This window comes from Crocodylus siamensis, chromosome 2 (assembly GCF_052110815.1).
Source record: "Crocodylus siamensis isolate JL-2025a chromosome 2, ASM5211081v1, whole genome shotgun sequence".
Classification (NCBI taxonomy): Eukaryota; Metazoa; Chordata; order Crocodylia; family Crocodylidae; genus Crocodylus; species Crocodylus siamensis.
In genome coordinates this window covers 163,137,666-163,153,646 of record NC_143396.1, presented here as the reverse complement: position 1 = coordinate 163,153,646, position 15,981 = coordinate 163,137,666, and the positions used below count along the sequence as shown (strand labels likewise).

At 45.1% G+C, this 15,981-nt stretch overlaps 1 protein-coding gene across 5 annotated transcripts in view; it reads right to left on the bottom strand.

The window, feature by feature from the left end:
- The window catches only part of GSR (glutathione-disulfide reductase), a 47,728-nt gene that overhangs the window by 29,732 nt on the left and 2,015 nt on the right, over positions 1-15,981 (bottom strand). For all 5 annotated transcript variants that reach the window (XR_016440172.1, XR_016440171.1, XM_090032002.1 and 2 more), the window contains exons 3-6: positions 14,677-14,765; positions 13,136-13,205; positions 11,854-12,001; positions 1,359-1,413 (exon numbers count right to left, since the gene is read on the bottom strand). Coding sequence is in view for 3 of the 5 variants with exons in the window: in XM_090032002.1 (XP_089888128.1) it covers positions 1,359-1,413; positions 11,854-12,001; positions 13,136-13,205; positions 14,677-14,765 (362 nt within the window). In the remaining 2 variants the exon portion in view is untranslated. The remainder of the gene's footprint in view (positions 1-1,358; positions 1,414-11,853; positions 12,002-13,135; positions 13,206-14,676; positions 14,766-15,981) is intronic.

The following is a 15,981-nucleotide window of genomic DNA, read 5'->3' as shown; positions in this document are numbered from 1 at the left end:
AAGAATCCCATTCCAGACTCCTCCCTCCCTCTCTCTGAGGGCAGTCTGTTTCCCCTCTCTCTCATGTATCTATCAACCCAATTGGTAAGCAATCAACTTGCTGTCTACCTGACTGACCTCAGGTGAGGAGATGGATCTAGCCCTGGGGCAGGCAATTATTTTGGGCCCTCACAGCCAGATCAGGGCCTGACCATGCCCCTTCCCTCTGTGGCAGCCCATTTGGGCAAGGCCATTTCCCCTGCCCCTCTCCCCCACCAGCCCACACCTCCTCCTTCGCTCCTCCTGTAACCTTTACTGTAACCTTTTGGCAAGAGACGGAAGTTACACATAAACTGGTTTAAGTGATCAGAAGCTAGTAGAACATAAGTTCAGTGCATGTACACCAATTTCAAAATAGCCAAAACTGGTTTAAGATAAGCCTGGCTGAATGTAGTAATCGACTTAACTGATTTGGGTCAAACTAGTTTATGTAACTTCTGTTCTAGACCCCTTCCTGGTTTAAGTTAAACCAGAGTCCTCCAGCATGTTCTGCAGCCCTGGTCTGGGCTGTACTCTCTACCCCAGAGAACAGTGCTGGACCTGCCCCTCTGCTCTCTAGCCTGAGCAGGCAGGGGGCATGGTCTCGTTAAGGCAAAGTGGACAGGGAGGAGTTTAATTCTGCATTTCTTCCCACCCCACACACACACAGATGGGGTCTGCCTGTGTGCAGAAAAGTGGCAGAGGAGGCGGGGGCCAGGGCTACCAGACTCTAGCTGTGGTCCCAAGTTGCAGAAGGGAAGGAAAGAGAAATTAACCCCTTACCTTAAAGGGGCCATGCCTGAACAGTGTCTGGCCTCACCCTTGGTGCTGCAGCAGCAAGGAGAGAGGAGGGAGTTTAATCCCCCACTCCCTTCCCTGTCCCACTAGCAGGGATCAAGCTATCCTGGCATGGCCCCGTTACAACTAAAGGAGCAGGGGACCACAGCTGAGGTGAATCAGCCCCCCTCCTCCCTCCCCACCCCCACCACTGCAGGGCAGTGAAAGAAACCTCGTCTTGGAATTAAGTGAATATAGTAAATAAGTAACACTTCCCCACGAACATGAAAAACAAGCAGCAATGATTCATGCAGTGTCATGCTGTCCAGAATGTAGTTACTCAATAAAGGAGAGATGCATTTTAAAGGTGTGAATCCAACTCCCCCCTATTCTTGTGCAATAATCTACCCTAGTTCCCATTCTACTTTGGCTGTGTTTTCACATCCACATTGTCCAGGCGTAACCAATTTTAAAGGAACATGAAAGGAGTACCCTTGAGTAGCTAGGCTAAGAGCAGCCTGAGGTACTTAAATTTGGTAATGAGAATATTTTTCATTTGTTACCGGGGCAACTCTTCAAGGTCAAAAAAACCATCACTGGTGATTCCCAAACTGGCACCTGCAAAGCAAAGCAAAATTTCAAATGCAGCATAATACTTTATCTCCTTGTAAAAGTTAGTATTATTTCCTTCTGTCCCTACAACAATCATGCATATTAATTAATGTATTTCAATTCAGTGATGTTTGGGTTACAATTTACCTTTCTTGCAATTAAAGAATATCAGTCTTATGTACAAAGACTTCCAATACATACAAGTATTTTACCAGTTATAAAGCACTTTTTCCCACTAGAAGAATGGAAGTCAAAGTGCATCATTTGCTTTGCAAAGCTGAGTTTTGTAGTTGTTCAAAAGTGAAAGAAAACAATGTTATAATAAGGCTTAAAGAATTTCACAGATACTTTCTTGTTTAAGGAGGCTACACCTGTGAGTTCAAGGAGTCATGCATATTTAATTGTCACTGCCACATATTTACTCTTTCCCTAGCAATCAGTTCTTGCCTTATTCAGTTCTACTCATTGCTCCACCAATCCAATTAATTCTGCCTCAAATAACCATCCCTTGAGAAAACCACTTCCACTCTCGCCTAATCAAAGATGTTCTCTCAAAAGTAACTCTCCTTTACTTCCTTCTAGGCAGTGCTGCCACCAACTCCCTACATCCCTCTATGCACTAAGAAAACTATCTAATAACATGCATTAGTTAATACACTTTAAAGCAGAATATGCAAGTCACATTAACATCTTAGCATGGATAAGGCATATTATTGTTATACCATGCTAGGGATCTTCTCAATCTCCAGTCAACCAAAACAAAATCTTACTCCTAGCAAGATACAGAGTTTGCTTTGGAACTCAAGGTTTTAAGTAAAAGTCAAAGGAAGGATAGGTAGAAAAACTTGACAAATATTGTAACTGGAAATATATATAAATAAATGACTTTTGACCCTATTATAATGCTAGAAAAAGCTAATTTAGGGTATGTCTATACTGATATTTAGGGCTGAGCTTGAGGTTGTCCTCAACCAACCTAAATCACAAGAGCTGGCCTTCTCTGTCTGTATCATACCTTGTAGCCCACACCACAACTATCCATATTATTAGAACATCACAGGTTCCTTCCTAGAAAATATTTCTTATTATTTGTCTCACCTCCCATGCTTGTCTCTATTTGTGGGCTATAAGTGGAGAACTGGAGTGCAGAAAAGACAGAAGACAAAAAAATTAAATTATAGGATTCCTTCCAGTTGACTTCAGCTGAGCAAACAGGTGCAGCAAATGGGGAGAGCAGTTTGCAAGTCAGTTTGCTCCCTTCCGCTTTGAAGGGGAGCCTTTAAGCTTGGTGAGAGGAACCAGGGAAAAAAGGAATCTTTCAAGAGCAAGGAGCAGTAAACAGCCTAGCTTACAGAAAAGCTTGCTAGGAAAGGTCTGCTTGGAAAAAGGGCAGCAAAAGAGAAGGGGTGGATTCAGAGACCCAGAGAAATGGCTGCAGGTTGTCACAATGCCAGAACCACTGCCATTGCCTCTGCCTGCACCTCTGAGGTATCTGTCCCGGCAGGACTGCTCGCTGTTGAAGCTTCTACATTGTTTGGCAGTGTGAAAACTGCATCTTGCAGGTTCCCTTCAGTGACAGTTAGGTAGGGGAATGCTTGCAGCATGAGTGGTACCTCTTCACGGTGTCCCTCAGGAAGCAAGCAAGAAAGAGGGATGCAGGAGGAGATGGCAAGGCTCCAAAGCATCCTCCATCATGAGAACATAATCAGTTCAGTGCTGGAGGAGACCTCTAAGACTGTGGAGGAAGGACTGCCAAAGGCAGTACTAGAAAAGACAGAGGACATGGATTCCCAGTAAGGTGGAAGCTGGAAGCTTGTGACCTCTGGCAGCAAGCAGAGATCTTCATCTCCACCTGCAGCAGTTTGCCTGGAGAACAGATATGGAGCCCTAGCAACAAAGGAGGAGGAGCACATTAGATTGGTGAAGGAAGACAGATCAGGCTTCCCCAAGGTTGGAAGGATCAAGATAACTGCTACATAGAACAAGTAACAGGTGATAGTTATTGGAGACTTCCTTTTGAGAGGAATGGAGACGTCCATATGTCAGCCTGCCTCAGGAAGTCAGCCTCACCTCAGTCCCTGGAAAAATGATGGAACAGATCCTCAAGGAATCCACTTTTAAGCACTTGGAGGAGGTGATTAGGAACAGTCAGCATGGATTCACCAAGGGCAAGTCATGGCTGCACAATCTGTTTGCCTTCTATGATGAGATGACTGGCTCTGTGGATGGAGGAGACCAGTAGATACGATCTACCTTGACTTTCACAAGGCTTTTGATACCATCTGTGACAAGGGGCCTTCCCAAGGTCGGTCCAATTGTTGGCCCATCCACCTGTCTAGGGCAGTTCGCCCACCTGACTTGTCTGCCACGCCTTTGTTGGAACTGAATAGTTGTTCATAGGTGGGAGGCTTCCCATTTATTGCTCCAATGCCAAGAGTGTAATACACAGTTCCAACCTCCCCTTTACCATGTCCCATGCCTCGCAGATGGCATCCAAACAGTTGACTCTCACTTAGCCCTTTCCAAGGCCAAATTCTGCCCCTATGCTGGGCCTCTTTCAAGCCCCATAACTGGATCCCACTCACACTGCCCCTTTTACTGGGTCACACTCATTCTTGCCCTACCATGGGCCATGCAGACTGTGTCCTGCTCCATACAGCCCTTCAGGTTTCCCCCTCTCATACTTGGCCCTGACCCCTCACAGACCTTCAGGCCACACAATTCAGGCCCTCCTCTACAACGGAGCATCAGACCTACCACCCCAAATTCTGGCCTGACTCCAGCCCCTGGCCCTCTCTGGCCTTGGGCATCTCACACTCAGCCTATGGCCCACTCAAGCCTCAGGTGTCTGCCAACATACCTGGGCCCTAGACTGTCTCCCTCTATGGGGTTACCCACTAGGTAGTGGGGAATGAGGCTTTATGGAGCCCCATCCTTCCCTTTCACTGGGGAGGCAGAAGTGCGGCATTTCTTGGGTTCTGTCCCACCACAGGCAACCCCACCACACCATCCAAACCCAGCAGGGTGCAGTTTCAGGTCTTATCCAGGACTAGAAGGAACCTCCTCCACCCCATAGTTCCTACCCTAACCTCCATGTGCTCCAGGAGCAGCAGATCTCCAGCTGGGTGATGTTACTTCAGTGGCATCCCTGTAGCAGCTGTCAGCTCTGCTCTCAGGGCCTGGTCTTATACCCAGGCTGCCCAGTCCTCCATCAGGTAGCCTCCTTGCTGCCATGCAATGGCCTGATTGGGTCTGCTCCCTCCTGCAGGCTGGTCTGCAGCTTGCTTAAGCCCTTAAAGTGGCAGGCACCCAAAGGTGCACTACCACACTGTCTCCCACAACATTTTTGCAAGCAAGCTAAGGAAGTATAGGTTTAATGAATGGACTGTAAGGTGGACAGAAAACTCGCTGGACCAATGGGCTCATAGGGTAGTAGTCAATGGCGTAATGTCTAGTTGGCAGCCAGCGTCAAGTAGGAGTATCCCAAGGATCAGATCTGGGGCTGGTTTTGTTCAATATTTACATCAATGACCTGGAAGATGGGATAGAGTGCACCCTTACCAAGTTTGTAGATGACACCAAGTTGTGAGGGGTAGTGGATACGCTGAAGGGTAGGGCTAGGATTCAGAGAGACCTTGATAAATTGGAGGATTGAGCCAAAAGAAATCTAAGGTTCAATAAAAACTAGCGCAAAGTCCTGCACTTAGGATGGAAGAATCCCATGTACCAGTACAGGCTGGGGACCAACTGGCTAAGCAACATCTCTGCAGAAGAGGACCTGGGGGTTACAGTAGACAGCAAGCTGAATATGAGCCAACACTGTGCCCTTGTTGCAAGGAAGGTTAACTGCATACTGGGCTGCACTAGTAGCAGTGTTGTCAGCAGATTGTGGGAAGTGATTTTTCCCCTCTATTCTATGGTGAGGCCATATCTGGAGTACTGGGTCCAGTTTTGCTCCCCCACCCCAGTACAGAAAGGATGTGGACAATCTGGAGAGTCTAGTGGGGGGGCAACAAAAATGGTTAGGGGGCTGGTGCACATGACTGATGAGAGGCTGAGGAAACTAGGTTTATTTAGTCTGGGGAAGAGAAAACTGAGGAGGGATTTAATAGTAGCCTTCAACTACTTGAAGGGTAGTTCCAAAGAGGATGAATCTAGACTGTTCTCAATGGTGACAGATGATACAACAAGGATCAATGGTCTCACGTTGCAGCAAAGGAAGTTTAGGTTAGATATTAGGAAAAACTCTCTCACTAAAAGGGTAGTAAAGCACTGGAACAGGCTACCCAGAAAGGTTGTGGACTCTCCATACTTAGAGGTTTTTAAAGATCTGGCTAAACAAAGCCTTGGCTGGGATGATCTAGTTGGGGCTGGTCCTGCTTTGAGAAGGGGGTTTGACTAGATGACCTCCTGAGGTCCCTTCCAACTCTAATATTCTATGACTACCTGTGCTGTGCTTGAAGCCTGGAATCCATGGGTAATTTCCCGAACTGTAGAAAGGGCAAAGCCAGGAGGTGAACAGGGACAGAGTTGACCTTAGACCCCAAAGTACAGAACTTCCAGGCTTGGGATGGATTGTTGCCAGGGGTAAAGATTAGGGTTTAAGCTTGGTATGGGTTTAAGGGCAACCTTAAAGTCAAACCTTAACCATCAGTTAGCCAGTGACCAAGTGGAAAGTACCTGATCAAAAGAAAAGTACTCCCCACAGCCTGGCATCATCTGCAAACTTGGTGAGGGTGCACTCTATCCCATCTTGCAGGTCATTGACACAAATATTGAACAAAACTGGCCCCAGGCCTGATCCCTGGGGCACTCCACTTGATACTGGCTACCAACTAGACATTATGCCATTGACTACTACCCTCTGAGCCCAATGATTTACCCAGTTTTCTAGCCACCTTTTGATTTTAGGAAAGCCGACTTTCATAAGCTCAGGAGGCTGGTTGCCAAGGCCCTGAGAAATCAGAATCTAAAAGAGAGAAGAGTCGTCTATGAAGACTAGTCATTCCTTAAGGATGCAATCCATGAAGCACAAGGTATGTCCATCCCAGTCCAAAGAAAAGGCGGCAGAAGGGTTGGGTGACCCCCGTGGCTAAATAGGGGACTCATGAACCTCCTGTATCTGAAAAGAGAAGCCTACAAGGGTTGCAAGTCGGGTAACATCACTAAGGAAGACTAATCCGCACTGGCCCACACCTCTAGGGAGCAAACTAGGAAAGCCAAGGCCAAAACTGAACTCAAATTGGCTATGGGAGTCAGGGACAACAAAAAATCCTTCTTCAGATGCATGGGAAGTCGGAAGAAAAATAGGGACATTGGACCCTTGCTAAACCAAATGGGGCAAATGACAACTGACACCCAGTAAAAAAGCTAATGTCCTTAATGACTACTTTGCGTCAGTCTTTCATCAGCCCAAGGGGATCACCCTGCCCAACAAGATGCATGATTGCCAGGACATGGGTGAACACACCCCTATCATTGGTGGAGACCTTGTGAAAGAATACCTTGAGAGGCTAGACACCCACAAATCAGCTGGTCCGGATGGAATGCACCCAAGAGTGGTAAAAGAACTAGCAGGCAATCATAGTGCAGCAATTGGCAAGAATATTTGAGAATTCATGGCACTCAGGTGAGGTTCCTGAGGATTGGAAGAGGGCCAATGTGGTGCCCATCTTCAAGAAAGGGAGAAAGGAAGATCCAGGGAACTACAGACCAATCAGTTTGACCTCAATCCCTGGAAAGATATTGGTAAGAGAGAAAAAAAATCAAAGAAACCATTGACAACAAGCTAATGGAATGTAATATTCTGAAGGACAGCCCTACATGGCTTCATTGTAGGTAGGTCTTTCCTGATGAACCTCATTTCCTTCTATGACCAGGTGACACACTACCTGAACAAAGGAGAGGAGGTTGACATCATCTACTTGGCCTTTAAAAAAGCCTTTGATTTGGTGTCCCAAGAAGTCCTCACGGTTAAACTGGAGAACCATGGCCTCGACACCCTCACAGTCCAATGGTTTGGGAACTGACTCAGTGGTCAGACCCAGAGAGTGGTAGTTAATGGAATCTTGTCAACACGGCGCATGGTGACCAGTGGTGCCCCCCAGGGCTCTGTACTTGGATCAGTACTTTTTAACATATTTATAAATGATCTGGACTCAGGTATCAGAAGCAGACTGGCTAAATTCACCGATGACACCAAATATGGGGAAGTGTGGTCACACTATAGGATAGGCTGGCAATTCAGGCTGACCTGGACAAGCTTGCAAGGTGGGTAGGCCAAAACCTGATGGCATTCAACACTGAGAAATGCAAGGTGCTCCACCTGGGGGAAAAAAATCCACTTCACACCTATAGGCTTGGCAGTGCTACACTTGCTAGTGCCATGACCAAAAGGGACTTGGGGAGTCATGAGTGACCACAAAATAAATATGAGCCACCAAGGCGACTCCACAGCTGCAAAGCAAACAAAACCTTGGCTTGTATCTATCAGTGCATCTCAAGCAAGACCCAAGACATCATCTTCCCACTGTACTCAGCCTTGATGAGGCTGCAGCTGGAGTACTGCATCCAGTTCTGGGCTCCGCACTTTAGAAAGGATATGGAGAATCCTGAGACAGAGAGCCACGTGCATGATCAGAGGACAAGAGAACAAGTCTTGTGAGGAAAGGCTGAGACATGGGACTCTTCAGCCTGGAAAAGCAAAGGCTAGCGGCCTATAAATATATAACATGTATGCACCAGAAACTGGGAGAATGTCTGTTCACCATGGCACCCCAAGGGAAGACAAGGTCTAACGGTCACAAACTCCAAGAAGTCCGTTTTAGACTGGACATAAGGAAAACTTCTTTACCATCCAAGTTCCCAAAGTCTGGAACAGACCCTCCCCAGAAGTGATGTAAGCACCCACTCTGGATACCTCAAGGCATGTTTGGATGCTTATCTTGCTGAAATCATTTGACTCCCAGCAAACTTCCTACCCCTTGGGCGGGGGGCTGGACCCAATGATCTTGCGAGGTCCCTTCCAGCCCCAATGTCTATGAAAAGATTTGTCTGACTCGTATTTAGCTGCAACAGTCAAATGGCTCCACTCTTCAAGTGCACGGAAAACAACAACACTGAATTTGGGCATATGATATGTAAAGATGGGCAATTTTTAAGTTTATTTTCTTAAGATCATAGGGTTGGAAGAGACCTCATAAGTCATCTAATCCAACTCCCTGCAAAGATACACGATACACTATTCTTAAACCATCCCAGACAGATATGTATACAGCCTTTTCTTGAAAACCTCCAATAAGGAAGATTCTACAACTTCTTGGGGCAGCTTGTTCCACTATCCTACTGTTCTAATGGTTAGGAAGTGTTCCTGTAGATTTAACCTAAATCTGTTTTGCTGTAGGATATTTCAAATATTTGAAAGTGTTTCTTGCCTTTTTTTTTTTTTTATCTTGGGGGATAGACGAGTAAACAAATTACCATGAGGTAAATTCAGGATGTTAACTTAAGGTTAACTTATCAGCTATTGTCAGGTAACCAACTGCTAGATACTCTTATCCCAAAGTAAATGCAAAGTTGCTTGCTCCACTTCCATTGAGGGGTAAGTTACTTCAGTTACCATGACGTAGAGCAGGGGTTATCAATCAGAGCTATGCATACCTCCAGGTGTACTTGGAAAGGGGCTGGGGGTATCCATGGGCAGGAGGGAACGGACTACAGTGACCCACCAACCCACGCTGCTGCTTCCCAGGACCAGGGCTGGCTGGGGGGGGAGGGGAGAGGACGAGGGTAATGGCTCCCCTCTGTGGGCCGCACAGGCACCATCCATGTGGCCAGATGTGGTAGAAGGAGCTTGTATGCGGCAGCCACTGCCACCACCCTGCACTGCTGTGTACAAGCCCCCTCTGTCCCCCCCAGCTCTGCGATCGACCACTGCCACTCCCCGTGCTCCACATCCAGCCGCCACCCACCCTCCCCACATCCAGCTGCCACCACCCCTCTCCGTCAGAAGTATACCTAGAAGAGGTACACTCCTTAAAAAAAGTTAAAAACCCCTGGGGTAGAGTAATGCCTACAGGCTATCACTCTAAAACAGCTGATTGCTGTAAACTCACATTTGAGCTTACCTCACAATTTGTTTCTGTGTCCTTAGGAACTTTCAAAACGTCAAGGCTCATCTCACTTGGCTGGTAGAATGCTTAGCAATCTCAGCCGTATAGTGCTTGCTCCCTCACTTTTACTGAAGAGGGAAATGCCATAGAGCTAACAGATTTCCTTTTTTCTAAATTTGTGTCAACAGAGTTAATTAAATAAGTAAAACAAGAACAATAACTCCCTTTCCTTATTTGCTCAGCTTTTGGGCTTTTCCTTGTGTTTGTGATTATAGCTTTCCAGTCACCAAAGGACAGGAGCATTAGGCATTCTGCTTGCTTGATATCTAAGGGTCAGCCAGAAAGTAATGCTTCCTAATTTTTAATCTCCCAAGCAAGCCATGGACATGGAAGATGCTTGTTTTGTTAACTTCTTGGCTAAGAGAACCACAATAAACTCAGAAGACCATGTCAAAACCCTGAAGAAACTGAAAATATTGCATGCAAAGAACCCAACAGAAGCATGTCTGAAGTACTGCTCACCCAAACACACCAGCTTGCATGCCAGAGGCAAACTCATTGTTTTGGATAGACTGCCCCAGCCTTCTCACAGGTAAGAGGATGCACTACGAGAGTGAAATTTGTGGGATGACAGCTAAGTGACAGAGGCTGAGTAACTGACTGCACAACAATGACAAGGACTTTTACAAGGTCAAGATTGATGGAGAAGGTGACTATGTTGGAAAGATAGCTTTATGTTTAGCAATACTGCACAAGTTTTCCATTCAAGTATAAGCAGCCAAGGGTCTTTGGGTAAACGTGACCAACTAAATAGTTGGAAAAGTTGATCTTTACAAGCTTTCAGGCACAAATAACCAACACCCCCATGCAAGTATACTATTGTTTCAGTAATATCTGGTTAAGAAAAGAAAAAAAAAATTGTTACTTTCTGACCAATCCTCATATTGAAAATGAAATGTGAGGTTCTGAACAAAGTGTAAGTTTCAAACATCTCAACTGTGAAGAAAAAATTCAAAATGTAAACCAGCATAGTCAGTCATTCTTGCTCAAGTCTACAGAGAGCCTGAAATAATAACTGAGAGATGAGAATTCTCCTTCCTCAGCTGTTCTTATTTGAGTGTTAGCTCTACAGCCCCAAAATGACAACTCATTGCTGCTGGGATAAAGTTAGACAAGCTTTCAAATGCAAGACATTTTTCATCAGGTCTTATTTGGTGAAGGGATCCACATAATAATTATAAACCATTGGTGTTCAGTCTTCTGGCCCTGCAGACCAGATGAGGGTGCAGGGCCAGTCTGTGAGCCAGATCAGGCCCCAAACCACCCCCACATGCCAAGATTGGGCCTTCAGACCCTGCACCACTCTTAAGTGCCAGGTTTGGGCACAGTGCTCAATCCAAAAGATATCACCCTAAGAAATCCTTGCATCTCATATATTTTCTGGACTATCATAGCTATGATATCACTCTTATAACACCATCTCATTACTGGTTATTTTAGTGGATGGAACAGGGAAGATATCGGGAGTGAAGACCCTCAGATGTAGCGACATCTTCCCACCAGCTACAGGGAGAGAGGAGACTCAGAAAGCCAGCAAAAATAGTGTGGAAAGAAAATAACAATTCAAAGGGCAGAAAGGCTGACCAACTAATGGAAAGCAGATTACATCTGAGATGCTGAACATGAAAGTAAAGAGCAATCAATAACTACTCTATTTGTTATTATATGTAGTCGGCATCAAACCCATTATTCTTGGTGTACGTTACCTATTAATAATCAGCCAAAAACTCATTGTGGAACATGTGGTTCTAAATCCATTCCCAATCTATTGTCCATAGTTATGACCAGTGGTGTTCAAACTCCAGCCCTCAGGCCAGATACAGCACTAGGTCATCCAGCCTGCAGGGCTCTCCACAGGTCTGAAGATTTGACAGCAAGGGAGTGGTGGCACCACTCCCCTGCTGCCAAGTTTCCGGACACACGAGGAGCCCTACAATCCAGATACCATGGTCTTGCATACTAGATTGAGCCCTGGCGCACAGAAGTGGTACGGGGCACTGGGGTCCCAATCCCAGTATGTGGGGCCCAATCTTAGTGTGTGGGAGTGGCACAAGGCTTCAGGACCTGATCCCATCATGTGGGGGTAGCAAAGGGCCTGATCCAGTTCACAGATTGGCCTCATGCCACTCATCTGACCTGCAGGGCCAGAAGATTGAGCACCACTGGTTATAACTACTATTAAAAAACTATTACAAAAAGACAAAGGTGAAGTAGCAACTGCTGACTGTCATCATCTGTATAAAGGGAAAATCACTAATATTACTAGCAGACTTACCAGGAATTTCACTTTCATGGGGAACTGACGGTCGCCCACCTGTAGCTATAAGAATATGGGGAGCAGTGTACTTTTTACCACCAACTTCAACTGTAGGCTCTGGATCAGATGTAAAAGTTCCATAGCCACGAATCGTTTCTATGTGAGCCTACAAAAATAAATTATAGATTATACTTTTATTCTGTTAACCATAGAACTGGCTACTAGGGACAGAAAGAATCCATCAGCTCACCTAGTCCAGGGGTGTCAAACATACAGAAGACCCAACCTACAGACCTGATTCATGGGACTGCAAATTCTGTAGTGGGGCAAGCAGCAGCAGCATTAACACCCAAGGCTGCCAGTGCCACCATTTTGGCAGGGTCAGCATCCACAGGGTCAGTACTACCACTGCAGAATTTGCAAGTTGAGATGCTCACTGGGGATGCCTTTCAGCAGCAATGAGGCAAGCAGCAGCAACACCAGATGCTGGGGGTTAACATTCAGCACACAGCAGTTAATAGCACTGCTCTTCACCCCACCACTGCAAATGGGTCATCTGGCTTGTTAGAACCCCCACAGCCCAGATCTAGTCTGCCAACCCGAATGAAATTAACATCCCTGACCAAATACATTCCCTTGCCTACGCAGCATTGCCTAATTACAGGGACAGAAGACAGGCAGAAAAAGAAAACCCATCAGGTCAAAAGATTAGTAGACTAGCTCTTTTGTGTCAGACAAGTACTACACAACAGCTGGCATTCTTGCAAACAGCTAGACATTTTGGGTGCCTGTTTTGGATAACTTAAAGGAGTGTCACAGAAAGAAAATGCTCAGGAACCACCTTCTAAGGGTCAGATTTCTTTGTGGTGTCCTAGACCTACATTTACCTTTTAACCTAAAATGTTTATAAACTAGGATAAAAACCTTTATTCTGCTTCCAGAGCTATAGTACACTTTTGGGGAGCTAAAGAAAATCAAAGTCCAGTCAAATAAAATACAACTAAGTTGGAAGTTGTGGTAGCAGTAGTGGTAGTATCATCGCCTTATGGCATGCTGAAACATAGGAAAAGAAAGGTCTCTCTGTGTCATAAGGTATAAACCATTTTTATAAACAAAACATAAGATTTCTCTGAAACAAAAAAGAAAAAGGTTACTAAGTATAATAGGAAACTTCAGACAAGCTCAAAATGAAAAAAATCTTAGAAAAATCTTGCTTTGGGTACTACAAAAAGAGGCAGCTTATAACAGAAGGCTGTAATCATAAACATGGTTCACATACAAGTAACAAAAGTTTACAAACCTTGTTTAAATTATTTTGATAGATCTCATTCAGGCGGCTCACATAAGCATCACGTTTTTCTTTAATAATTCTGGAAAAAAATGCGAGTTACTAGTTTCTCTTACTAAGTCATTTTTACTAGATCTACAATGCACAGGTCATGGAACAGAGTCAAAAAAGATATAAAAAAAAGAGATACTAGCCTTTTACCACAAATAGAAAGTGCTCAACTATTTTTCCATCATTCCCACTGCTAATATCCTGTTTTTTCCCCATAAAGAATAAATAAGTGATCTTTCACCTGGTATGTCTTCCTTTTAAAAGCTATTACTCTTAATAATATTCTTCTGGGAACAGGATTTGAATTATGAATATACAAGATTAATAACGAGGTCTGCAAAGGCCCCACAGATGCACACATTTTACTGCCGATTTGAGCCTTCAAATTCCAGCCTAAATATACAAAAACAGTCAAGAGAGCAAGTGAACCAAAGTCGTGTGTTCCATTTGAAGGGAATTCTCTAGGAAAATTGAAAAATCTGATATTAGAATCCAGAGGAAATACTCGCATCTTATCTCACCTGCAGTTACCTACAAGCTCCCCTGTAGTATTGTGCTTCACTGCAGATGTGGGTTGCTGGCTCCCCAAGCACTGTGGACTGCACTGTACTATGTTGTGCCACAACTGCGGTAGGAGTATGCAGCATAAGGCAGGGGAGGGAGAAAAACCCTGAGATCTCGGCTGCTGCTACAATCAGAGTAATAGGGGTAGAAATGGCTGCTGGGTGGGAGCCCTGAGGCTTCATGTGAACCTGTCATGGGCCACCAGTTGGATAGCTCTGGGTACAGGAAAGAGTCTGGTATTCAATGCCACTTTAATTTTTAACAGTGCCTATTGAAAATACCACAGGGCATCCATTTCTACAGTTGAGCAGAAAAAAAATAGACCTCAAACTCGAACCTAATGTCAACAGCTTTTTGCTTTCCTAGCTGAAGTACACTGGAGCGCAGGACCTTCACATAAGACACCTTGCACCTTTGGCCTAGACCTTGCCCAGCGCTATTGGACTACACCACAATTATCACTCTGAGAAGACTGCCCAGTTTAGGAACTAAGGCAAGCTCCATGCTAAATTGAGGGTGGAGGTATGACTAGCTGTTGTTGGATCAGTTAGATTTCAGAGGATTTTGGCTACTCCAATCCTGCTTTTTCTCAGTGTTCTTTTCCAGAATCAAGCCAAGATACAGCTGGTAAAGACAACAGCAGTAAGATTTTCTTAATCAAGGAATGGAGGACTGCTGGCAGCCTACCCCCCATTTCATGTAGCATTCCAAACCACCTATGAGAGACATGGAAAAAATCTGCAGGCAACTGGATGAACCTTGTTCCTCCTACAGTGTGCCATGTACATTGGAATGAGATGGGGTTGCAGCAAATAGTGCACTAATTGCTATTACACATAAAATAAGGTACTCTGAATGTAGTGCACTTTAAAAATAAATCTTCCATGCAAAAGGATAAATGCAGAAGAATGACCTGGAATAATACACCTCAGACTTACCGCCAATTAAATTTCACATCTGGCATTTCATACCCATAGTCTGCACGATCATGGATGAATTCAAAGTGGACAGCTGTGTTCCACATTACCTATTGCAAGGACATGGAGAATATTAACTTAGGTACACTTAATGTTCCTTTCTCTTATGCTGTGCCTAGTAATTCAAGATTAAACAACTACATTCAATATATGATTTCAACGGACATTATTTTAACAGTTGGTCTTGTACCTTAGAGCCCCAAAAACCTTAAGGAAGCTACAAATAACTCTGTGCACAACGATGATAGAATACTGGCCACAAACAGACATTTATTTCCGCTAGTAGAAATCGGAGGGGAAGCAGTATAGACATTCAGTCTGTAGCTGCTCCCTTTCCCCTGCGCTCTGCACCTTCCCAAAACCAGGGTCATCTCATTCTGGGAAAGGCAAAGAGTGCCTGCTCCACTCTTCCCTGTCCCTCAGGGAAGTGAAGCAGCAGAGAAAAACTCTGCACTTCCCCTGATCGAGCTCTAAGAAACATGGGCGTCTCCAGGAGCAGAAGGGGCATGGAGTCTCACACTGGGAACTCCAGAGTGAGAAGAAAGCAGGGAGCAGCTGGCAGCCCTTCCCACTCTCAGTAAAGCATGAGAGCCTCTCCCACAGCTCCACTCCTCCTGGTCCCCTGGAGGCATCAAGCTGAGGGAAAAGCATATAAGGCATCTTTACATGTACTCTGGGGATGGAGGTGCTTTCTAAGAGCTGCTCTAACTAAAGGGCCCACCCTGTGTTGTAATCTTGAAGCATGGGGATACTGAATGCACAGCAGGGGCATTTTAACTAAAGCTCAATTGACCAACTTTAGTTAAAGCACCCCTGCTGCCATTTTTGAAGGTTGGGGATGCTGAATACACAAGATGTGGAGGCTGCTGAAGCATGCTAATTAGCAAGTTCCAGCAGACTCCATTAATCAACTCCGCTTCAACGCACTTTAATTACAGCACGTCAGAGCAGCGTCCCTGCACATCTATAGGCAACCATAGACTTTTAGTCTCCCAGGAAAAACTCTCTTAGGAGTTATTTAATCCTGGTTGTTCTCAGGTTATTTTTCTCCCAGAGCAGCAATTTTTGCTCTAGGAGAAAAAGCTAGAAAGACTGCACAATGTGCAGTGATCCTCCCAGTAGAAATTGAACAGCTGTACATAGCCACTGTCTGCATACACATGGTGACCACTGCACCCTTTAACAAGGGATACAATACACTTCTCCCTGAATAGCCTCAGCTCTGCCCTCTGGTACAGAGAGCAGGAAATCATAAAGCTATTTTGC